Source organism: Staurois parvus, unplaced genomic scaffold (genome assembly GCF_062004578.1).
Source record: "Staurois parvus isolate SC_StPar_1 unplaced genomic scaffold, SC_StPar_1.0 ptg000362l, whole genome shotgun sequence".
Classification (NCBI taxonomy): Eukaryota; Metazoa; Chordata; class Amphibia; order Anura; family Ranidae; genus Staurois; species Staurois parvus.
In genome coordinates this window covers 12,200,033-12,226,127 of record NW_028318158.1, presented here as the reverse complement: position 1 = coordinate 12,226,127, position 26,095 = coordinate 12,200,033, and the positions used below count along the sequence as shown (strand labels likewise).

At 45.5% G+C, this 26,095-nt stretch overlaps 1 protein-coding gene across 2 annotated transcripts in view; it reads right to left on the bottom strand.

Moving 5' to 3' along the window:
- Positions 1-26,095, bottom strand: part of LOC149456445 (calpain-13-like) — a 112,768-nt gene that overhangs the window by 36,439 nt on the left and 50,234 nt on the right. For both annotated transcript variants that reach the window (XM_089685117.1, XM_089685118.1), the window contains exons 8-13: positions 14,784-14,825; positions 12,826-12,900; positions 6,937-7,022; positions 4,023-4,097; positions 3,410-3,543; positions 2,843-2,997 (exon numbers count right to left, since the gene is read on the bottom strand). In XM_089685117.1, the coding sequence (XP_089541243.1) occupies positions 2,843-2,997; positions 3,410-3,543; positions 4,023-4,097; positions 6,937-7,022; positions 12,826-12,900; positions 14,784-14,825 (567 nt within the window). The remainder of the gene's footprint in view (positions 1-2,842; positions 2,998-3,409; positions 3,544-4,022; positions 4,098-6,936; positions 7,023-12,825; positions 12,901-14,783; positions 14,826-26,095) is intronic.

The following is a 26,095-nucleotide window of genomic DNA, read 5'->3' as shown; positions in this document are numbered from 1 at the left end:
AGTAAAAACACTTAAAACTTCTCGACTTAAGTGGCCCAACTGTTTACTCTTCTAGTAGCTGTATGGTAGCTGCCTGGGCTCTAAAAGAAGGACCCCAACTAGGGTGGAATGTTGTGGCATGCCACAGTAAACAGATTTCACATTCTTTTGTAATCTCCACCCCATGTTGCTCTTTATTGTCCCTTTTCCTTTCTATTGGCTCTCCTTCTCTTCCCTATTACCTTTAGTATTGTTTGCACTTAGATCGCACTGCAGTCTATCTACATGCTACTTAACTCATAGTATCAGACAGGAGGCTTCTTATAAACTATTTACCCTATATTAGGCTAAGCAGGTCCTGTTATTCTACATATTGGTGTTAAGCAGTTTGCATGCTGATGTTTTATTGAAGATAAATCATATAGGCCAAAGTAGACACCTAACCATAACAACCAGGGGCAGACTGACCATTTGGAAACTCGGGCACTGCCCGAGGGCCCAGGGTCAGTAGGGGGCCCCATGAGATGCCCCTGGTACCTTTTTCATAGGCTTTTTTGAGTTTGCCCCATGATCCCCTATTGCCTGGGGGCCCCATGAATTGTCAGTCCACCCCTGATCACAACTATAATCTTGCTAAAAGTATGTAGAAACCTCTCTAAATGATTGAATTCAGGTGTTTCTACTTAAGAGTACTTTTAATGCTGCAAAGACATTTTGGACAGTTGTGAACTTCCAGCCTTGCAGCAACAGTTTTAGAAAGGACCTTTTCTGTTCCGGTATGATTGTGCTACCGGGCAAAACTAGCTCCATAAAGACATGGCTTAATGAGTTTGGTGTGGAAGAACTTGAGTGGCTTGCACAGACCCCTGACCCTAAACTTTACTGAACATTTGAGATGAATTGTGAGCCTGGTTTGCTCATCCAGCATCAGTACCTGACCTCACACATGCTACTTTGGATAACTGGGGACTAATTCCCACAGACACCCTGCTAAATTTTCTGGAAACCTTTCCAAGAAGCTTGAAGGCAGAAAATCCTTATTAAGCACAGACCAATTTGCTCACAAATGATAATTTGGATAATTGGTATCTGATTCCCACAGACACAGCCCAAAATTTTCCATAAACCCTTCCGTGAAGGGTGGAGACTGCTAAAATGCTATGAGGGTTTTCATTCCTTATTATTGCCCATGCTTTTGGAATAAGATGTCCAAAGCATATATAAACGTGAAGGCCAGGTGACCATACATTTTTGACATTATAGTGTAGCAGCTGAAACCCTGTGTCCTAAGTATATATAAATGTGAAGGCCAGGTGACCATACATTTCTGACATTACAGTGTAGCAGCTGAAACCCTGTGTTCTAGGCAGCAACCCTGAGGGCACTGGTCCAATTTCCATGGCTTAGCAAATGCGCCATGCTATTGTAACCATCAGGCAAGAATCGAAATGCATGATGTGTTCAGGGAGGAGGCCTTTATTCTCAGGGAAATGTCTGTCTGTCTTTGACTGCTCTTCGGCTGAAATATAAACCCGCTCCAAAATATATTGTCATTCAACATTAAGGCTATTGCTGGAACAAACCAATATTTGCTTAGTGGTTGGCCCTGTCGGCACCATTCTATTTGATCTCTTTCAACTGAAAAATCAAAGAAGCCAAGTGGCAGCATCCAATCAGATGAAGTCATTACTCAGGTATTGCAACACCAGAATGCAATAGCCTAGCAGGGGAATTCGTCTATTCAAGCTGTTTAGCATTAATGCAGGAACATGAGCAAAGTGTGAATGAAAACAATCTAATAGTGTATGGCCAGCTTTGCACACTCTTCCTTTCTGCCAGTTGTAATAAATAAACACTGTGACAATATTAGACACTGATTTGTTATAATGATAACTCAAGGCCACATGTTGATGATAATTTGAATGCTGCAGTGGTTCCGCTGCTTGAGCCTGTAAACACATTAGCAGCAGCGGGAAACAAATCACAGCGGAATGCCCAGCGATAAATTTAAGAGCTTTGAGCGATGAGAACCAGTCAATATAATCAATTCAACATTTAGCCACAACACGAGACTATATTGTATTTCCTGGCTGATTGCTGCGTCAGTAAGCAGATTGTTTAATCAGCGTTATGTATCTCCTGTCACAGCTGTCCTGTTCTTCTGCAAGGGCTGAATAGCTTCATTTGTCTACAGCCTCACATTATAGAAATTAGCTAAGGAGTACCTATGTCTTAGTAATAAGTATAGAGAGAGGAGGATAGGAGAAAGGACAAATGCTACTTTTTTGCCACTGATGAAGGATTTAGTGCACCTTAAAAGTACCATGTCTACAGTTGAACTCTGGGAAAAATTAGTGTTGTCCAAATGTGCATCAATAGTTGAATCTTGGTGTCCTTTGTGTATTTCCTTCACACGATTACTGTATGTGCAGTAATCGAGCATGAAACAACTCCTGCACTTTACTGCTGTAATAAAGACCTGTTACTGCTGCTCTCTCTCCTTATACAAGGTGACTGGTCTTGTCTCCACCCCCTCCTGTAGTTTACTGCAGCAGCCTGTAGTGGTTGGGGTGTGCTGGGTCCCTTCCACAGCTCTGCTCTCTGCACAGGCTATTTACAAACACAGTGATGATGTCACTGCTACTTTTACAAGACCATATCTGGGTTTGCATACAAGACATTTGGTGCATACAAAGAGATTTTTGAGGGATATATTTAAAGGAAAGTTTTTGTGCATAGGGATCAGCTTCAAATTTGACCTAAATTCAGATTTGATGAGATTAACACTGCTTCTACCTACAATCCTGCACAGCCAGAAAAAGAAACATTTCCTGGGTGATGAAATGGATATGTTTGTGTGTACCTTAAAGACCTTTAATCCAATTGGGAGCCATTGACCTCCAAATTTTTGCCGATTCCTGCTGCTTTGCATTAGTGATATGACCACATTGCACCCTTTATTCACCACATCAGAGGATGTCACAGTTATCATGTATTGAGGGTTCCTGTTGAACAACTCTGAAATTAAAAAAAAATAACAAGATATCAAAGTGTGTTTAGCCATTTTTTTTATTAGAGTAGGGAAAGATTGGAACCCCTGTGAAGTTTTTAGCTCTGAGTAGATTTGTCGTCTGTATTTGTCTATTGAACATCGTCACCAAGACAGAAAGTCATAGGAAATTAAAAATTTTAAACTGTTAAAAGAACAGGAGGTGAAGGAACATCCTCCAAATGGGACACCTGCTCTGGTGACAATTAGCTAAGAATGTAATTCCTCTCACTTTGTAGAGATCTGTCTATCACATATCTATCTATCTATCTATCTATCTATCTATCTATCTATCTATCTATCCCATAGCTAGCTAGCTATTTCTCTATCTTCTACTTCCTCAACCTCAAAAATACCTTTGCTGTCAGTAAAAAATGTTACCATCTTTGGTCCAGCGGTTCCAGAACATTCTCTTGTACCATCTTCTTTGCTGCTCTCCACAGTCCAGGAAGTCTGGGATGTGATTGCAGACAATAATTATGGAAAATGTCAGAGTAAAATCTTCCCAAGACATCCTGAAAAAACAGAAACAGTTGTTTTACTAAAATTTGTTCCTGTAATAACCTGGAGCTCACAACATGGATAGAGGTAGTGTTAACTTTTATGCCTTGAGGTGTAGGAGGGTTTAAGTCATGTGTTGTAAGCAATAAATCCCAAGGGTGGCAAAGTAATTTTGTAAGAAAATAGGGTCATTGCAACTCATAACAACTATTCAGATAATGTTGTACTCTACAGATGCTGAGGCAGTTGTCTAAGACTTAATTTCACTGGGCGTACCTAGCCTCACAAGACTGTGAAGATCTACTGCACTGGTGTGATCAATGCACAGAAGAAGGATGTGAAAAAGGACTGATGGAAGTAATTATGCATTGGGGAAATGGGAATATTGGGGTACTTAAGCTGAGGTAGAGGGAGACTGGGAAAAAAGGATAAGTGCACCCATCCCTAAAAATAACTAGCCAAATAGATTTAAATTCAAAGCAGCCTAAGATACCAGAATTCACCGTCTTCCCTGACTCTGTGCAGCCTCTGTCTGTCTTCCTTTCTCAGGTCCTTCCAGGTGGAACTTCTGAAAAGAAGAAGAGAAAATAATCTGATATAAGTGTGACTGTTATGCAGGTTATCCAGCAGCCTAGGCATTTACATAAGCCCCACACCCCTAAATAAGAGACAGTGCTGAACATTTGTTGAAAGGACACCACACGGACACCAGCCTGTGACAGAGTTAATAAGGCTTAATAAGCAGGGGTAGGTTGTCACCCTTCCAATTTTCAGTTCTTTAATTCTGAAATGGAATCTTTAGTTTTCAGGGGTCTCAGGCACTATTTTCTGTTACTGTGCTTAAAGTGGAACTGAACTTAAACAGTGAAGATTTGCTTTGCTACTGCTGTGGGAGACCCTGATGTAATAAGTGGTGCCACCTTTCTATGTTTGCTATGCCACCCTACCCTCACTATTTACAGTACTTTTACACATGTCCAAGTTAAGTATATATACAGGTATTTATTTTTTGGTTTAAATTTTTACTAACAATGGCGGTGATCAGCGATTATAGTGGGACTACGGGACTGCGGCAGACATTCTGACACTGGGGGGAACTGACTTGGTGTCACTGACATCCCCAGTGACTCCAATACAGTGATCAGTGCTAAAAAAAAAAGCACTGACACTGTACTAATGGCACTGGGCAGGAAGGGGTTAACATGAGGGGCAATCAAAGGGTTAACTGTGTGCTGGTAGTGTTTTACTAGGGTGCCGTGTCAGTGTGCTTTACTGTAATCACCCTGCTCTGGATGGCTGTGCTGAGCAGTGTGCCTGAGCTGACAGGGAGTAGGACTGTTAGTAAACAAAACAGTCCTCCCCGTCAAAGATCTTCTGAAATCACCGGGCGCAAGCAAGTAATTGACAGCCGCAGCGCGGTTAGGGTGCGCGCGCGACTTGCGCACCATACCCGGAAATGAAAAATCAGGTATATATACATGATTTTGCGCACCCGTGCTGCCCTGTAGCAGTATTTAAACAGTTAAATACAATGCCATCACCCAAACACATAAAAAGAAGGGATACACTGCCTTGAAAAAGTGTTCATACCCCTTTATAGTTTCCACATTTTGTCATGTTACAACCAGAAACTTAAATGTATTTTATTGGGATTTTATGTGATATACCAACATAAAGTGGCACATAATTGTGAAGTGGAAGGAAAATTATAAATGGTTTTCACAATTTTTTACAAACAAATATCTGAAAAGTGTGGCTTGCATTTGTATTCAGCCCCCCAAGTCACTACTTTGTAAAACTACCTTTGCTGCAATTACAGCTACAAGTGTTTTTGGGGATGTCTCTACCAGCTTTGCACATCTAGAGAGTGACATTTTTGCCCATTCTTCTTTGTAAAATAGCTCACGCTTTGTCGGATTGGATGGAGAGCGTCTGTGAACAGCAATTTTCAATCATGCCACAGATTCTCGATTGGATTTAGGTCTGGACTTTGACTGGGCCATTCCAACACATGGATATACTTTGTTCTAAACCATTCCATGGTAGCTCTGGCTGTATGTTTAGGGTCGTTGTTCTGCTGGAAGGTGAACCTCCACCCCAGTCTCAGGTCTTTTGCAGACTCTTCCAAGATTCTCCTGCATTTGGCTCCAACCATCTTCCCATCAACTCTGACCTGCTTCCCTGTCCCTGCTGAAGAAATGCATCCTCACAACACGATGCTGCCACCACCATGTTTCACAGCATGTTCAGGGTGATGTGCAGTGTTAGTTTTTTGCCACACATAGTGTTTGCTTTTAGGCCAAAAAGTTCAATTTTGGTCTCAACTGACCAGAGCACCTTCTGCTACACATTTGCGGTGTCCCCCACATGGCTTCTCGCAAACTGCAAACGGGGCTTCTTATGGCTTTCTTTCATCAATGGCTTTCGTCTTGCCACGCTTCCATAAGGGCCAGATTTGTGGACTGCATGACTAATAGTTGTCTTGTGGACAGATTCTCCCACCTGATCTCTGCAGCTCCTCTAGAGTTACCATGGGTCTCTTGGCTGCTTCTCTGATTAATTCTCTCCTTGCCTAGCCTGTCAGTTTAGGTGGATGGCAATGTCTTGGTAGGTTTGCATTTGTGCCATACGCTTTCCATTTTTGGATGATGGATTGAACAGTGCTCCATGAGATGGTCAAAGCTTGGGATATTTTTTTAAAACCTAACCCTGTTTTAAACTTCTCCACAACTTTATCCCGGACCTGGTGTGTTCCTTGGCCTTCATGATACTGTTTGTTCACTAATGTTCTCTAACAAACCTCTAAGGGCTTCACAGAACAGCTGTATTTATACTGAGATTAAATTGCACACAGGTGGAATCTATTTACTAATTAGGTGACTTCTGAAGGCAATTGGTTCCACTAGATTTTAGTTAGGGGTATCAGAGTAAAGGGGGCTGAATACAAATGCACACTTTTCAGATATTTATTTGTAAAACTATTTTGAAAACCATTTATCATTTTCCTTCCACTTCACAATTTTGTACCATTTTGTGTTGGTCTATCAAATAAAATCCAAATAAAATACATTTACATTTTTGGTTGGAACATGACAAAATGTGGAAAATTTCAAGGGGTATGAATACTTTTTCAAGGCACTGTAATATAAATAAATAGTATGTGTGAGTGCACTGTTGAGAGCTTGCCATGAGGTTGATATAGCAAGTAAAGTTTGTCCCCATTCAGTGTGGATTCTGGTTTGATGAGCTGATCCAACATTATTAATCATTAAGATGATTAAACCGGTTGAGTTGGTGAATTTAACGATGACACTGCTTTAATGAAAAAGAAGAGTCCCTCTCTAGCGATCCTCTGGTGTCACACACCTATCACCACTCAAATCATATTTTGCCTAGATTAGACTTACTTATCATTCCAGGCTCCACTCCATTCTCCACGACCCCAAGGATTCCAGAGCCGAATTAATTTAACAAATCCATTTTTTACTTCGACCTGTACAGACATAAAAGGAAGAAATAAATGCTGGAATTCAAATCTGTATCTGAACAAGCTGAAGAAGAGTAGTAAAGCACAAAGCCTATACTTGTAAAAATAAACTATTATAATCAAATTAAATAACTATTTTTCTAGGTTTATTATTTTCTACACTAATAAACATGTGAAAGGGAGCTCATGTCACAACTGACATAAAATGTGATGTGACACAAAATATGCAGCATATCATTTTATACACCCCAATAAATAAATATAAATGAATGCCACTTAACAGCTAAATGCTCATCACTATACATACAGTAGGCCACTAAGCACATGGTTATGGCATTAACTTTGGGCCAGGCTCTACCTTCTGCTTTAGAAATAATACATATCAGCACCCAATAAGGAAATAAGACATGCAGTCTGTGATTAACTGGCCATAGCAGCCTATACTGTATGTTACTCTGTACCATAAATAACATATCAACATATTGTAAATAAAAACAATATATCATAAAACAACATTGAAGCAGGAAAAAAACACAAGTCTAGTGTCTTAACAGGGAAATACTTTTTAATCTGTGAGCAATCAGTGTGATGGACCCCCAAGCTGGTCCACACCACCTGGGGGTATTTTTGAGTTGTCTTCAGACATAGTCTATGGCATGGTGATTAGACCCTACTAAAATAGGGGATGCCATACCTAAGATAGGTTCCTACTGAAACTGTCCTCACCAAGAGGTCTACTTTCAAAAAACGCTACCACCCCGCAAGCTAGCATGAAAATAGATGATCCAACCACCCATTAGGCCCAATATATTGGGAAGTAAGGGGGCCCAGGAGTTCACCCAATGCAGGTATATTTTTCTGCTCTTACATCACATCATCAATTACAGGAGCCTCACCCGGCCAGCTCCTTATCTAAGCACCCGACATATCACACTATTTTCTAACCCACTGGTATCCATATTTATGCATAACTAATTTAAAGCCCAGTCATGCATGCTTTTATCCTATTATTGCTGCTCTTTTTGCTATTTTCAGAATTCATACCACAATGCATACCTTAACATATGTTGCATTCATGTGTGTTTTTAAAAATCCAATTTGAAATGACTTCAAAGGCAAACTGCCAATCAGTGAACCATAATGCTGGAGGGAGAACCTTTTTTGAACACACAGTCACGCATGTTCTATTTTTGCATAATATTAACGTCACGCTTGTATTGGTGTTCAGCCGCAGCTCATCCTCCTCTTTCACATGAAACAAACACTTCAGGTATGCTAGAGCTTGTGTGTGTAATTGTTTTTAGTTTGTTTTAAATAAACCGGAGTTCCACCATACTGGTTTTATTTTTGCTTTAAACTCAATGGCTCATATAATGGAGGAGGCTTCTTGAGAGGGATGAGAAGAGGTGGAAAGTCTTAGGTGAATTATAACTGTGGTCCTGTTTGTCAATGCTTGTGTTGAACTTGACAGTGATCAAAGAACTAGATGGGAAAGAATGGCATGGTATGTTTGTTGTTAATACCAGCAATGACTTATTGAACCAATGATCAGGAGGTTGTAACACAACCGTTTATGGATTTTCAGAAATGTGGGTCTGATGTTTCCAGTGAGTGCTGAATCTGATAGGAGTTTGTGTGTAATGGAATATCTTTTTATGGCCATGCATATTGCAGAAATATACATTGGCTGAATTTGCTGACTATTTCTGAAAATGACAGATGCCTAGCTGTCTCTAATATCAATACTGATCATTGGGTTCACTTTAGTGTGTTGACCATTGTTTCTGGAATAGAAATTTAGGAACCGATGTAGCAGGTAAAGATGAATTTCAGCCTTGGTAAATTGGCAATTTATGGTTCCATACAACTTTTTTTTTACCCAAAATGCTTTGCATGGCCTTTACACCATGGTCTGCAATTAATAGGGGCTTCAAGTTAAGCCAGCCCCCTCAATAAAAAGGAGGTGCTCAGAGAAGCCTTAGTGTGTTGGAGCTTGTTGAGTGTTTCAGCAGGAATAGTAAAGAAAGCTTTAGTTCTCTGAATTGCAGTAATGGGGTCTTGTTTGACACAACCTCTTGCTCTTGAGCAGTCACACCATGTGCTGCCTTATTATGTTTTTTAAATGTGGTTATATTGTGTGGTTGATATCTGAGCAGCAGTCAATTTGAGCTGCTGTCCTGTCCTGTCCTCAGTGAGCCACTGGTGAATTTTTATCTGTCATTCAAGGTGGGCCTATTAGTGCTTGATGGAAAAGCATATGTTGCTCCAAAAATATTTAAAAACTCCTTATTAAATGAAATTAATAAGATTTGGTGTTCTGCTTCTGTACGTTTGCAAAAGGTAATTGTCCAAGGAAAAAATCAAATCAAGCCAAATATGCTCTGCCAGAGTACGCTATTGGTGGGGTTCTCTGTGAAAATCGTACTGGTCTGTAAAAGTACATACAGATTTAAGCCACCCCTAAGACTGTAATTTTAAATATATGTTTTGTTTTTCACTTCATCCTCTAAGCAACATAAAAGGACCTTCTCCCTGCTCTACGGTATTTTTTGTTTTTATTGAGTACATTTCCCCAGTGAAAGTGCCCAGGTTCCCATACCTTTTTTGTGACAATAGCTTGCTTATTAGCCCTAAACATGAATTTAGGGACCAGAATTTACTAACAAGATTCACTCCTTATAGACTTGAATGGAGTTTGCCACTGCGCTTGGGCTTGCCAAATTTCAAACAGGATTCGCAGAACCCTGTGTGAATTGAACCTGGATAGATTCACTCGTGAAGACACCTTCCATAGTTGCCAATCTCAAAGACTGAATTTTCCCTCAATTTGGGTAAATATTCACTCACTGCCTGCAGTGTCTTTCAGACAAGAAGTAAGGGAATATATCCCTAGCTGAGTCACAGCAATAAAAATCTATATTGACCCTGCCACCAATTTAATTCAAACAGGAAATCAACATAAACAGAGGGAGAATATACTGTACGTGGAAATAGTATCCAAAGTGAGAAGCTGAACCCCAGACAACAGTGCTACAAGACAACAATGCTGACTACTTGAGCACTCCTGCAGAGCTATGACCAACAGATTTTTTTTTGCATTGATTCAGCTTTGTATTACTAAAAAGAGGTAGTATGTCTCTAGTCTGGAAAAACTGGTTTCACCTCTAATTTACATAGTACACCATGGATAGATACGGTGTCATTTTACATTTATACAGAATAAAAACCACTGAAGTGTAAACGACAAAAGCTGCTTTATTAGAGCCAGTGACAGGCTGCATCATATATGTCACTTTTTATTTTTCCCATAGCCCCACTTTAAGCAATTAAGATGGAGCAGATGGTGAATAAAAAAAGCATAAGCAGAGGTTACCTTCAGTAAAAAACAGTATGTCAAAATGCTCATAGACCCAGAAATATAGACAGCTGAAGTAAAATAAAAATTAAAAAAAAAACTTTTGTAAACTTCGTGCTTGACCCAAGTCTTCTTCCCTGCACGTCAGGCATCCTTACTGACCAATATGGAGGTATGGGAGATGGCGTACAGCGGGCTCAAGGTCAACCTACAGGGCAATGGACATAAATCTATTCAGCTGCTTGTGTTTCTGGGGCTAGTTTTTCTGGCGTCCAGTTTTCACTGAAGGTAACTTGTACTAATATATTTAAATGCAGACTTTATTTGAAGTTTGTGAAAGCTTTACTTTAGAGTGGTTGTAAACCCTTACATATACCCACTGAAGTGACTAGCCTCAGGTGATACACAGAGATAAAATGAATCCTCCTACATAGTTGTACCTGTTTATCTTTAGACTTCTCTATAGTAGTTAAAAGAGCACAGTTTACCTGACATTTCTGAGCTTCAGGAGGCAGGGAACAGGGATCTTATGTCACACACTGACATAGAGAAATATGTACAGCTGAGGCTGTCAACCAACTGCTGTGAACTTGAGAGGGGTGGGGCTGTCTCCTAGGATTGTTTGGTGTCAGCATAAACTATCAGCAATGACTCGTGCAGATAGCAGTAGAAGGAGAGAGCATACAGAAATAATATTTGTTGCTTTGGATAGAGGCAAGTGCATACTTTAGAAGTGTAGCACCCTCCTAGGTAGCTAGGGAGAGCTTTATTAGTTTTTCAGCTAGTGCGCTCCTGTACCTTTAAGGTACATCTGCCCTTGGTCTATCCATTAAATACATGTGCCTCTACTATGGGGGCTCTTAAAATTGGAGAGTTAGGAACTACAGAATACTGGGGTGCCGTGACGAGGCTCTGTAGCTTATGCATGTCTTTGCAAATGTGTGCTAACTAAACCCCTGTTTTTAACGCATACTGTTAGTTAATTCAGTTTGTTTGCAGGCTGGCTGGCAAGTTAGAGCTGGGAATTTTTCTTTTTTGTTGTTTGACATGCGTCACCCTTCCATGTGCTCCTTGCTGTGAAGGCCAGTTATAGACTGGGGCAGTGGCCATTTTTTGTACTGTAGAAAGGCTAAATATCATCCAGGGCTGAGTCAGAGGGTTATTTTAGGAAAGGGCTGAGAGGCTCTGCAAGTCATTTCCCTGATACCTCCCCCTCTCTAGAATTTTGGACAAGATTCTAGAAGCAGTGGAGTGAGAAGGGGCTATCCTGCACACTTAGGGGATCCTAGCCAATTTCCAAGCAGGGTGCTTGGCATGGGGCTAGGGCAGCCTTGAAGTGCTCAGCAGCAGGAGAGTTCAGGTGGAAGATGGAGAGAGCAGGCTGGAGTGAGGAGCCTGGGAGCAAGCCCAGGAGATGGGCCTACCTGCAGGCAAAGGAGCTGGAAGGGAGGATCTCTCAGCCTTAACCATCGCCTTAGAGAGGACAGCCTGGGAAGCAGAAAAGGAGCCAGCCCAGCATAAGGCCTGAAGGCAGCCACCAACCCACAAGCTTGCAGGAGACCCTGGGCCTGATAAGGGGAGAGGGCATTCTGGTTGGAAACCTGACCAGCCCCCATCTGGGACTGCTTGTTTTTAAGTGACAGATCCTGGGCCCCCTTGCCCACGGAATCCCTCAGGCAGCTGGGTGAAGAGATTTCATCTGGAGTCTGGGGTGGTACACCTGGAGGGCTGAAGAGCTCTTCTAAGAGACTTTGCTGACTAAAGGACTTGTACATAGTTGCTAAGGAATTTTTCCTCAGTTCACAGTTCCCCTGGGCATCCCATACACCCCTCAACCCCATCCAAGTTCAATACCCTTAATAAAATCCCCCAAAAAACAAGCTCAAGGACTGTTTACTGTGTGCAAGGTCTGAAGAAAATGTGTGTAGCCTGGCTGTGCAGGACTATAGGGAGACCCAAATCTTTAGCAACTCCTAAGGGGGTAGTGCTACAGAAGGATATGCTTCATTCATTTTTTCATTTCAAAGGTATACAACCACTTTAAGGGATAATTCACACCAGTGAGCGCTCTTTAAGGTAAGCATAAACTGCACATAGGTGTGTGATGTTACTCTGTGTAGTTGTGTGTATTGTTAAAATGCAATACAGTGCTTGCTTTTTTTTCACAGCTGTATGCAAATGCATTGCAATGCACTACAGCACATCAGAACACGCTGAGGAAAAAGGCAAATGTCCTACTTTATTGAGTGCCCACTATCATGTGGACTAAAGCCGTGGGACAAAAGAAAAATTGCCTTGATCTTGCTTTGAGATTCAATTGGACATTGCTGCCCAACACAACTGTTGGGAACAAGCCCTATGGGCTGCTGAGATGAGCAACACTGCTCCTTAATAATAATAAATCTTCTCCATCACCTGTATTTATTCAAAGTAAACAGATGTTTAGCTACTCACCTGTGTAGTGTCTGTTATACAATAGGCATGAGCCTGCACCAGACCATTAATGAGTATCGGATTATCTGCAATATACTAAAGAAGTAGTGATAGATAAATAAACGTGAATTCCAGAAAAAGTTGATATTTAAGTTTAGGGTGGACACTGTTTGTAGTTACACAGATAGACATACCTGCCCCAGTGCTACAAATTAAGCAAGGGTCCCTAAGATTCAGCGCTTTACCCTCTGCTCCAGATTTGAACACAGCACCCATGTGCCTGTGAGGGAAAAATAGATACAATACTTACCTATAAGTGGCATGGTCCACTTATTTAAGATGTTCCCCCATAAATGTACCTGTGAGGGGAAAATAGATAAAATACTTACCTTTCCCCAACTTTCATAGTACAGTGATTGACAGCATCCTCCTGTTGACAAGACCCCTGAGAATGTTGAACAGCCCACATCTCACGAAAAGATGCTGAAGTACAGTGCAAGATTGTCTTCTTGCAAGATTTGGGCTCCTCAACATTCTCTGAGATCTGGCCGGAAGGAGAATGATGTCAACCCTCATCTAACTCCTACGGAAGGAAGTTGGGGAAAGGTAAGTTTTTTATCTAACCTTTTTCTGTACATGGATACTTTTATGCAGGCTTTTAGGGATGAGGAGGTGGGAAATTTGAATAAGCTGATAGCTTTAAAAGAGAAGTATGACCAAAGCTTTTTTGGCCATAATTCTCTTGTGGGTCACAGGAGGGCACTTACTTTTGCTTTCTTGTGACTTAAAGTCATCTGACTAATGTCTGCTATCAGCTGACATCACAGAGCTCTGAGAAAGCTGTTCCAGGCTCTGGAAGAATGCCGATCATATTGTCAGGATCCACTCAGATGCCTAATTGACATCTGGCTCTGGCTCTCAAAGCATAGCTGAGAGTCTAAGCCAGCTGCACCAACCCCCTCATCAGCCCTGAGTTACAATGAGTATATTACAAAGCGAGAGGCTGCAGTACGGGCTGATCTGTGTAGAACATTCGTGAACACAGTCAAAACCTGCACAAGCACCAGGATTTTCATGAATGCGTCATCTCTCAGCCATCATCTCAGTCCAGGAAGTAGATTGATTAGTTTAATCACAGGTACTTTTATAACACTTCACATATATATTGTACATTCACATCAGTCCTGAACAATGATGGCTCTGTCCTTCTGGAGAGAATAGCAAAGGAAGGCATTGTAAAGGGAGTGTTGTGATCTCTGTGAGAGGTAGTACATACTTGGAAATGTTACACTTACACATTACTTAGTAAGCTGCACTTATTTTTAAAAAATACATCTGATGTCAGGTCCAGTTTAAAGCCCAACTTGAGAAAAAAAATGTTACTATAATATTAGTATTAGTAATTCTATTATTAGGTGTGCTGTGTGTGCGTTGCTGCTGTAGAAAAGATATACTGTACATGTCATATCACGTTCCTTCTTTACTCCATGCCCACCCACAAAAAGACTGTTTTTTTTAAAAAATACAAGCCATTCTGTGATTGGAGGATGAGGGAGGAGGGGTGGGAATGCACATCATTTCTCTTCTCCCAATCAAAGAACACATATAAAAGTTTTTTTTGATGTTTCACTAATACTAGAACTCAAACTGGTCATTCACTCATTTACATTTCTCTGGTTAAGCAGGGACTGGTCAAGTCATCAGTCTTGGGCTCCCCTGTTGGAAAATGTTCCTTCTATTAGAGGCTGCAGCCAATCAGCTAAGGCCACTGACCAGGGCATGCTGACAGAGACAGGTACGATTGTCAGAATACATTGCCCTGGGGAGGGCAGGAATTCCTCCATCCATCCTGTTTGTGTGGATGTAGGAATCCGTTAGTTTTGACCAGTGTATGGCCAACTTTATATTCTTACAGCTAATAGAGTTTGTGAGCTTTGTATGGCAACATTTCTGGGAAATAAGAAGTAAATGTTACTTACAGTGAGTGGTGCACTTCCCCTCCGGATGTCAAGAGCTTCTTTCTGTTAAAGGAAAAAAAATATAACACATTTTGCAGGATACAATTAAATTACATTGACATAAAAAACATATGCAGTACATCTCTGCAATGCATGCACATTTCCCTGTGTTTTCTCCCTGCAAATATGGAACATTACCTGTTGATTTGCAATAAATGCACTCATCAACTAAATCCTGTTGTGGGCTGAAAACACAGCATTTTTGTAGACTAAGGTGTCAGCCCTGCCCAGTTTCCTTTTGCTAAACTGCATAAACTCTCCCACTGCTCTAATCTTCCTAATCTCCTAAACATTGACACTAATTATTCAGTAGTCCCAATTTTAACAAGTTATTTCTCACACACAGAATGGACGTACCTACAATTACACATTTTTCTATTCCTCCCCAGTATGGAGATGCAACATGTGTGAGACTTTTTCACTGCTGAGATGCATAGAGGGGTCCAAAATCCAGGGAGCATCTTTGGGCTTTCAAGGGGCTTTCAAGGGGTATAAGTAATGTATCTGATTTCCTTACTACTTTTCATACTTCTTGAAGTTCTAGGACAAGAGAATCACCCACAAAACGACTCCATTTTGCAAAGTAGACCCTCCAACATATTTCATTTGAGGCATGGTGAATCTATAGCAGAAATACTGGGCTGCACAAAATCACATATATATACGTGATTTTGCATTTCTGGGTATGGGGAAGCAGGCCCTACCCGCGCCGCCATTGGCGGCTTCAGCTGACGATCACCGTGTCACAGCCCGTGATTCCCCGCCAACACCCGGCGATCACTGATTATCACTGACGGGAGAGGTCTGTATGTAAACAATACAGATCTCTCCCCTGTCAGCTCCAGCTCATTGCTTTGTATTGCTCTGCATAGCAAAGCAATACAAAGCAATGTGCTTATACAGTAAAGCACACACACAGCACACAGTAAAACAACACACAGTTAACCCTTTGAACGCCCCAGATGTTAACCCCTTCCTGCCCAGTGCCATTAGTACAGTGTCAGTACTTTTTATTAGCTCTGATCACTGTATTGGTGTCACTGGGGATGTCAGTGACAGTTAGTTCCCCCCCAGTGGCAGAATGCCTGCCGCAGTCCCACTATAAGTCGCTGATCGCCGCCATTACTAGTATTAAAACATTCACGTAAATCAATTAATTTACACATATTGGGATTTTTTTTAGCAAAGACATGTAGCACAATACATTTTGGCCTAAAGTTATGACTAGAGATGAGCGAATCGAAGTATCCGAAGTGGAATTCGAGTCGAATATCGGAAAAATTTCGATTCGTGCCGAATCCGAAAAACAGCCTAATTCGGACGCGCGAATCGAAATTTTTCCGAAAATGGCGGCTGACATGTGCGGCGACGGAGCGGGGATGTCGGGGAAGGCGCGCAGACAAGGCGCGCTGCCCCATAATGCATTCCTCAACGACATGTGATCGCATCAGCCAATCAGCAGCCAGCCAGCCAGCACTGTGTAATGGTCGAGGTATATATAGCGGCCATTTTGGAAATCTTCATTTGCCTGCAGTCATTGAACAGAGGCAGACCGCTCTGTACTAGGGACAGGGACAGAGTTAGGGCCACAGAAACGAGAATTGGGGACAGAGAGAAGTTACTTAGGGACAGAGAACCATTACTCAGGGACACAGACTTGTTAATGAGGGCCACAGAATCGTTATTTAGGGACAAAGAAACGCTAGTTAGGGCCACAGAATTCATACTCAGGGACAGACAGAATTTTCACTCAGTGCCAGAGAATTGTTACTTAGGGCCACAGAAACGTTATTAGGGCCACAGAATTTTTACTCAGGGACAGACAGAATTGTTACTGAGTGCCAGAGAATTGTTACTCAGGGACAGACAGAATTGTTACTGAGTGCCAGAGAATTCTTACTCAGGGCCACAGAATTCATTCTCAGGGACAGACAGAATTGTTACTCAGGGACAGACAGAATTGTTACTGAGTGCCAGAGAATTGTTACTCAGGGACAGACAGAATTGTTACTGAGTGCCAGAGAATTGTTACTCAGGGACAGACAGAATTGTTACTGAGTGCCAGAGAATTGTTACTCGCACAGACACAAAATTGTTACTTGCACAGACACAGAATTGTTACTCGCACAGACACAGAATTGTTACTGAGTGCCAGAGAATTGTTACTCAGGGACAGACAGAATTGTTACTGAGTGCCAGAGAATTGTTACTCAGGGACAGACAGAATTGTTACTGAGTGCCAGAGAATTGTTACTCAGGGACAGACAGAATTGTTACTGAGTGCCAGAGAATTGTTACTCAGGGACAGACAGAATTGTTACTGAGTGCCAGAGAATTGTTACTCGCACAGACACAAAATTGTTACTTGCACAGACACAGAATTGTTACTCGCACAGACACAGAATTGTTACTCAGGGCCACAGAATTCATACTCAGGGACAGACAGAATTGTTACTGAGTGCCAGAGAATTGTTACTCAGGGACAGACAGAATTGTTACTGAGTGCCAGAGAATTGTTACTCAGGGACAGACAGAATTGTTACTGAGTGCCAGAGAATTGTTACTCGCACAGACACAAAATTGTTACTTGCACAGACACAGAATTGTTACTCGCACAGACACAGAATTGTTACTCAGGGCCACAGAATTCATACTCAGGGACAGACAGAATTGTTACTGAGTGCCAGAGAATTGTTACTCGCACAGACACAAAATTGTTACTTGCACAGACACAGAATTGTTACTCGCACAGACACAGAATTGTTACTGAGTGCCAGAGAATTGTTACTCAGGGACAGACAGAATTGTTACTGAGTGCCAGAGAATTGTTACTCAGGGACAGACAGAATTGTTACTGAGTGCCAGAGAATTGTTACTCAGGGACAGACAGAATTGTTACTGAGTGCCAGAGAATTGTTACTCAGGGACAGACAGAATTGTTACTGAGTGCCAGAGAATTGTTACTCGCACAGACACAAAATTGTTACTTGCACAGACACAGAATTGTTACTCGCACAGACACAGAATTGTTACTCAGGGCCACAGAATTCATACTCAGGGACAGACAGAATTGTTACTGAGTGCCAGAGAATTGTTACTCAGGGACAGACAGAATTGTTACTGAGTGCCAGAGAATTGTTACTCAGGGACAGACAGAATTGTTACTGAGTGCCAGAGAATTGTTACTCGCACAGACACAAAATTGTTACTTGCACAGACACAGAATTGTTACTCGCACAGACACAGAATTGTTACTGAGTGCCAGAGAATTGTTACTCAGGGACAGACAGAATTGTTACTGAGTGCCAGAGAATTGTTACTCAGGGACAGACAGAATTGTTACTGAGTGCCAGAGAATTGTTACTCAGGGACAGACAGAATTGTTACTGAGTGCCAGAGAATTGTTACTCGCACAGACACAAAATTGTTACTTGCACAGACACAGAATTGTTACTCGCACAGACACAGAATTGTTACTCAGGGCCACAGAATTCATACTCAGGGACAGACAGAATTGTTACTGAGTGCCAGAGAATTGTTACTCAGGGACAGACAGAATTGTTACTGAGTGCCAGAGAATTGTTACTCAGGGACAGACAGAATTGTTACTGAGTGCCAGAGAATTGTTACTCGCACAGACACAAAATTGTTACTTGCACAGACACAGAATTGTTACTCGCACAGACACAGAATTGTTACTCGCACAGACACAGAATTGTTACTCAGGGCCACAGAATTCATACTCAGGGACAGACAGAATTGTTACTGAGTGCCAGAGAATTGTTACTCAGGGACACCTAATCGTTGAATTAAATAGTATGTCAGACAACATGCAGAGGAGTGGCAGAGGAGGCAATGTTTTAGGAGCGAGCAGACGTGGCAGCAGAGGAAGGGGTCGAGGCAGCAGTATTCGCAGCCAGAGGCCAGTGCTCCCGGTGTCATCCAGCGGTCGTGTCTCCACCGACAACCCTGCCGTCATTGATTGGTTGGCTCGGTCGTCTTCCTCTTCCCAGGTCACCTCTGACACCTACAGCCAACGGTCGGTGGGTACGTCAGACACAACCGTTAGTTGGCATGGCCCGGGAGCAAGCCCACTGAAATCACGTGTCCTCTACCTGCCCCTGTCCTTTGCTGTTCCCTCACCAAGCGAAGTATCGCATGCTGTGGGCTCAGCCCCACTGTACAGTGAGGAAGAGCTAACAGAGGGCGGTCAGGAACGGGGGGAGACATCAGCCTTTTCAGCAGCCAAGCGAACAAGTACTGGCGAGGAGAGTGGCTCGGTAGCCGGTCTAGAGACAGGTCTGTCTCCTGACCCAGACGCAGCCGAGGGGGCTAGTAGTGAGGCGGAGACCCTACTTGATGATGAGGAGGTTGATCGCACTTGGCAGCCTCGTCGTCATCAGGCAATTTCTTCCGCATCATCAGGAGAAGAGGGTGGCAGCTTGGCAGCGAGCAAAACAGTCGGTGGGTTGCCCAGGAGACAGCAGCAGGGTCGCATCAGTGTCAGTGGAGCCAAACGTCCACGGAGTAGAGCACCAGCTCCACTGCAGCCTACCACCACGGCCAGTAGTGGTGCCGGTGCGCACGGAGGAAGTAGCAGTCAGCCAGTGAAGAGTAGCGGGGGCAAAGTTTCCTACTCGGTGGTGTGGCAATTTTTCCTCAAGCCGCCCGAGGAAGTAAACGTAGCCGTATGTCGACTATGTGGCCAGAAATGCAAGCGTGGCCAGGGGGCCCATGTTGGGACTACAGCGTTGCGTCAGCATATGCAGCGTCACCATTCGGTGGCCTGGGAAAACCGTGATAAACATACGGCGGTTCTGCCTGCCCCAGCCCCCGCTCCATCACCCGCTCCGTTACTTGCTCCGTCACCCGACGTCGTCAATCGCCCTCTATCAGCCAGTCAAGGCTCCAACACCTCTGCTGAGGGGAGTTGTCGCTCGTTGGCATCTTCCGCTCGTTCAGATGCTCCTTCTCCTGCTACTCCTCTTCTCGGATTCCGTCAACAGTCTTTCTTGGAATCCGTATCCAAGAGACAACAGTTTGCGAGCACGCACCCGACGGTGCAAAAGCTGAACGTCCTCCTGTCCAAGTTGCTGGTGCTGCAGTCCCTCCCTTTCCAACTGGTGGACTCAGCACCTTTCCGAGAAATGATGGCTTGTGCCGCGCCGCGGTGGAGAGTGCCAAGCCGTCATTTCTTTGCCCAAAAGGCAGTGCCAGCCCTGCATTCACATGTAGAAGAGATGGTGGGCCAGTCTTTGAGCATGTCGGTCTCTGCCAAAGTGCACGGCAGCGCCGACGTGTGGAGCTGTAACTACGGTCAGGGACAGTACATGTCATTTACGGCCCACTGGGTGAACGTGGTGCCGGCACAGCCGCACCAGCAACTTGGACAGGTCACGACGCTTTTGCCTCCACGTTTGCACGTCCTTGGTCCAGCAAGCATGTCCGCCTCTACCACCTCTTTTTCCGCCGTGTCCTCAGCCGCCACCCCCGTGCCAAGTCCCATTACCCGACCGGCATATCACATGTGCAGGGCGCAACGGTGTCACGCTGTGCTGCACCTGGTATGCCTTGGCGAACGTAGTCACACAGGGGAGGAACTGCTGAGTGTAATGAACAGAGAAATCGACAGATGGCTGTCTCCGCGCAAACTAAAAATCGGAACCATGTTGACTGACAACGGAAAGAACATGGTGTCTGCTCTGCGTCAAGGAAGGTTGTGCCATGCGCCATGCATGGCTCACGTGTTCAATCTGGTTGTCAAGCGGTTCCTAAAATCCACCATCCCACTGCAAGACATCCTTAAAATGTCACGTAAACTGTGCATGCATTTCAGCCATTCCTACACCGCAAAGAACACCCTCATTGAGCTGCAGCGGCAGAACGGAATTCCACAGCATCGCCTGATCTGCGACGTTGCAACAAGGTGGAATTCAACCCTACACATGTTAGACCGCCTTTACGAGCAGCGAAAGGCCATCACCGATTTCCTGATGTTACAAGCGGATAAAGGTACTCCCCTGTGTAACTTAGATGTCAGCCATTGGCAGCTCATGCGTGACACCTGCCGCTTGCTCAGGCCCTTTGAGGAGGCCACGCTATTCGTGAGTCGGCAGGACTATGGGATGAACGACGTCATTCCTCTGTTGCACGTCCTGGAACAAATGCTGTTAACAATGGCTGGTCAGGGTGCGGTAGACGTGGCGCACAGATCTCAACGCCACATGACCCCTGTGGGGGCAGGACAGGAAGAAGAGGAGGAGGTAGAGGAGGACATTTGTGCTCAGGAATTATTGAGTGAAATGGGTGGTTTTTCCACTCAGCGGACAGGAGTGGAGGAGCAGGAGCATCTGGTAGAGGAGGAGGAGGAGGAGACAGAGGACCCAGACGCACCGTGGCAGTATGCTGTGGAGATGGAGGCAGGGAGTCCCTCGCATTCCTTGGCACAAATGGCCCATAGCATGCTCGGTTGCTTGCGTAGCGACAGCCGAATAATAACCATCAGACAGAGGGATGACTTTTGGCTGTCCACCTTGTTGGACCCTCGCTACCGGTCCAAAATGGTGGCCTTTTTCACACCTGCTGAGAGGGAGGCCAAAATTACGTACTATAAAAACCACCTATGTAGTCAGTTGGTCTCTGCCTTTGTGCGCCAACGTCCATCCTCAGACACTGTGGGCCCTGTGCGCTCGCGTTCCGCTGGCATGGCAGCAGGGGAGGGGTGGGGTGGTAGGAGCAGTGGCAGCTCCACCAGCAGTGGCTGCCTCAGTCTGCAGTCGATGATGAGTAGCTTTCTTCACCAGCGCAGTGAGGAAACTACTAACCAGCCGCAGCAGCAGCAGCAGCATCAGGTGGACCTGGAGCAGGAGCTCAAACAACAGGCTTGGGCCTACTTGGACAGCACCCTGCCAACCGAGGTAGACAATCCCCTTGACTACTGGGCAACGAAACTTGACCTTTGGCCCCAACTAGCTGAATTTGCCCTTGAAAGGCTGTCATGCCCGGCCAGTAGCGTGGCATCGGAGCGCGTGTTTAGTGCGGCAGGAGGTATTGTAACTCCGCGGAGGACACGACTGTCCACCCAAAGTGTGGAGAGACTCACGTTTGTGAAAATGAATCAGGCGTGGATTAGTCTGGATTTCAAACCACCAGTTCCTGACACAACTGACTAAATCCGCCATGAATCATGCCTCAAACATGTGCCACTTTCAGGTCTCCTCACACTGCTGGTGTGTTTAATTTTTTGACATAGGGTGCTGGCAGATTACGGGCCTCCTATAGCTGCTGCCAGGCCCCTAATCTGCCATAGGCCCCTATATACCGCCTCCTCATGCTGCTGCTAGGTCCAGAGTCTCTCATGGGTCCCTGTACGGCCTCCCATTGCTGCTGTCTCCATCGCCACACTCTGCTGCCATGTGCCACTTTCAGGTCTCTTCACACTGCTGGTGTGCTAAATTTTTTGACATAGGGTGCAGGCAGATTACGGGCCTCACATAGCTGCTGCCAGGCCCCTAATCTGCCATGGGCCCCTATAAACCGCCTCCTCATGCTGCTGCCAAGTCTAGAGTCTCTCATGGGTCCCTGTACGGCCTCCCATTGCTGCTGTCTCCATCGCCACACTCTGCTGCCATGTGCCACTTTCAGGTCTCTTCACACTGCTGGTGTGTTAAATTTTTTGACATAGGGTGCAGGCAGATTACGGGCCTCACATAGCTGCTGCCAGGCCCCTAATCTGCCATGGGCCCCTATATACCGCCTCCTCATGCTGCTGCCAAGTCTAGAGTCTCTCATGGGTCCCTGTACGGCCTCCCATTGCTGCTGTCTCCATCGCCACACTCTGCTGCCATGTGCCACTTTCAGGTCTCTTCACACTGCTGGTGTGTTAAATTTTTTGACATAGGGTGCAGGCAGATTACGGGCCTCACATAGCTGCTGCCAGGCCCCTAATCTGCCATGGACCCCTATATACCGCCTCCTCATGCTGCTGCCAAGTCTAGAGTCTCTCATGGGTCCCTGTACGGCCTCCCATTGCTGCTGTCTCCATCGCCACACTCTGCTGCCATGTGCCACTTTCAGGTCTCTTCACACTGCTGGTGTGTTTAATTTTTTGACATAGGGTGCTGCAAGATAACGGGCCTCACATAGCTGCTGCCAGGCCCCTAATCTGCCATGGGCCCCTATATACCGCCTCCTCATGCTGCTGCCAAGTCCAGAGTCTCTCATGGGTCCCTGTACGGCCTCCCATTGCTGCTGTCTCCATCGCCACACTCTGCTGCCATGTGCCACTTTCAGGTCTCTTCACACTGCTGGTGTGTTTAATTTTTTGACATAGGGTGCTGCAAGATAACGGGCCTCACATAGCTGCTGCCAGGCCCCTAATCTGCCATGGGCCCCTATATACCGCCTCCTCATGCTGCTGCCAAGTCTAGAGTCTCTCATGGGTCCCTGTACGGCCTCCCATTGCTGCTGTCTCCATCGCCACACTCTGCTGCCATGTTCCACTTTCAGGTCTCTTCACACTGCTGGTGTGTTAAATTTTTTGACATAGGGTGCAGGCAGATTACGGGCCTCACATAGCTGCTGCCAGGCCCCTAATCTGCCATGGACCCCTATATACCGCCTCCTCATGCTGCTGCCAAGTCTAGAGTCTCTCATGGGTCCCTGTACGGCCTCCCATTGCTGCTGTCTCCATCGCCACACTCTGCTGCCATGTGCCACTTTCAGGTCTCTTCACACTGCTGGTGTGTTTAATTTTTTGACATAGGGTGCTGCAAGATAACGGGCCTCACATAGCTGCTGCCAGGCCCCTAATCTGCCATGGGCCCCTATATACCGCCTCCTCATGCTGCTGCCAAGTCCAGAGTCTCTCATGGGTCCCTGTACGGCCTCCCATTGCTGCTGTCTCCATCGCCACACTCTGCTGCCATGTGCCACTTTCAGGTCTCTTCACACTGCTGGTGTGTTTAATTTTTTGACATAGGGTGCTGCAAGATAACGGGCCTCACATAGCTGCTGCCAGGCCCCTAATCTGCCATGGGCCCCTATATACCGCCTCCTCATGCTGCTGCCAAGTCCAGAGTCTCTCATGGGTCCCTGTACGGCCTCCCATTGATGCTGTCTCCATCGCCACACTCTGCTGCCATGTGCCACTTTCAGGTCTCTTCACACTGCTGGTGTGTTAAATTTTTTGACATAGGGTGCAGGCAGATTACGGGCCTCACATAGCTGCTGCCAGGCCCCTAATCTGCCATGGGCCCCTATATACCGCCTCCTCATGCTGCTGCCAAGTCTAGAGTCTCTCATGGGTCCCTGTACGGCCTCCCATTGCTGCTGTCTCCATCGCCACACTCTGCTGCCATGTGCCACTTTCAGGTCTCTTCACACTGCTGGTGTGTTAAATTTTTTGACATAGGGTGCAGGCAGATTACGGGCCTCACATAGCTGCTGCCAGGCCCCTAATCTGCCATGGGCCCCTATAAACCGCCTCCTCATGCTGCTGCCAAGTCTAGAGTCTCTCATGGGTCCCTGTACGGCCTCCCATTGCTGCTGTCTCCATCGCCACACTCTGCTGCCATGTGCCACTTTCAGGTCTCTTCACACTGCTGGTGTGTTTAATTTTTTGACATAGGGTGCTGCAAGATAACGGGCCTCACATAGCTGCTGCCAGGCCCCTAATCTGCCATGGGCCCCTATATACCGCCTCCTCATGCTGCTGCCAAGTCCAGAGTCTCTCATGGGTCCCTGTACGGCCTCCCATTGCTGCTGTCTCCATCGCCACACTCTGCTGCCATGTGCCACTTTCAGGTCTCTTCACACTGCTGGTGTGTTAAATTTTTTGACATAGGGTGCAGGCAGATTACGGGCCTCACATAGCTGCTGCCAGGCCCCTAATCTGCCATGGGCCCCTATATACCGCCTCCTCATGCTGCTGCCAAGTCTAGAGTCTCTCATGGGTCCCTGTACGGCCTCCCATTGCTGCTGTCTCCATCGCCACACTCTGCTGCCATGTGCCACTTTCAGGTCTCTTCACACTGCTGGTGTGTTAAATTTTTTGACATAGGGTGCAGGCAGATTACGGGCCTCACATAGCTGCTGCCAGGCCCCTAATCTGCCATGGGCCCCTATATACCGCCTCCTCATGCTGCTGCCAAGTCTAGAGTCTCTCATGGGTCCCTGTACGGCCTCCCATTGCTGCTGTCTCCATCGCCACACTCTGCTGCCATGTGCCACTTTCAGGTCTCTTCACACTGCTGGTGTGTTAAATTTTTTGACATAGGGTGCAGGCAGATTACGGGCCTCACATAGCTGCTGCCAGGCCCCTAATCTGCCATGGGCCCCTATAAACCGCCTCCTCATGCTGCTGCCAAGTCTAGAGTCTCTCATGGGTCCCTGTACGGCCTCCCATTGCTGCTGTCTCCATCGCCACACTCTGCTGCCATGTGCCACTTTCAGGTCTCTTCACACTGCTGGTGTGTTTAATTTTTTGACATAGGGTGCTGCAAGATAACGGGCCTCACATAGCTGCTGCCAGGCCCCTAATCTGCCATGGGCCCCTATATACCGCCTCCTCATGCTGCTGCCAAGTCTAGAGTCTCTCATGGGTCCCTGTACGGCCTCCCATTGCTGCTGTCTCCATCGCCACACTCTGCTGCCATGTGCCACTTTCAGGTCTCCTTCACACTGCTGGTGTGTTAAATTTTTTGACATAGGGTGCAGGCAGATTACGGGCCTCACATAGCTGCTGCCAGGCCCCTAATCTGCCATGGGCCCCTATATACCGCCTCCTCATGCTGCTGCCAAGTCTAGAGTCTCTCATGGGTCCCTGTACGGCCTCCCATTGCTGCTGTCTCCATCGCCACACTCTGCTGCCATGTGCCACTTTCAGGTCTCTTCACACTGCTGGTGTGTTAAATTTTTTGACATAGGGTGCAGGCAGATTACGGGCCTCACATAGCTGCTGCCAGGCCCCTAATCTGCCATGGGCCCCTATAAACCGCCTCCTCATGCTGCTGCCAAGTCTAGAGTCTCTCATGGGTCCCTGTACGGCCTCCCATTGCTGCTGTCTCCATCGCCACACTCTGCTGCCATGTGCCACTTTCAGGTCTCTTCACACTGCTGGTGTGTTTAATTTTTTGACATAGGGTGCTGCAAGATAACGGGCCTCACATAGCTGCTGCCAGGCCCCTAATCTGCCATGGGCCCCTATATACCACCTCCTCATGCTGCTGCCAAGTCCAGAGTCTCTCATGGGTCCCTGTACGGCCTCCCATTGC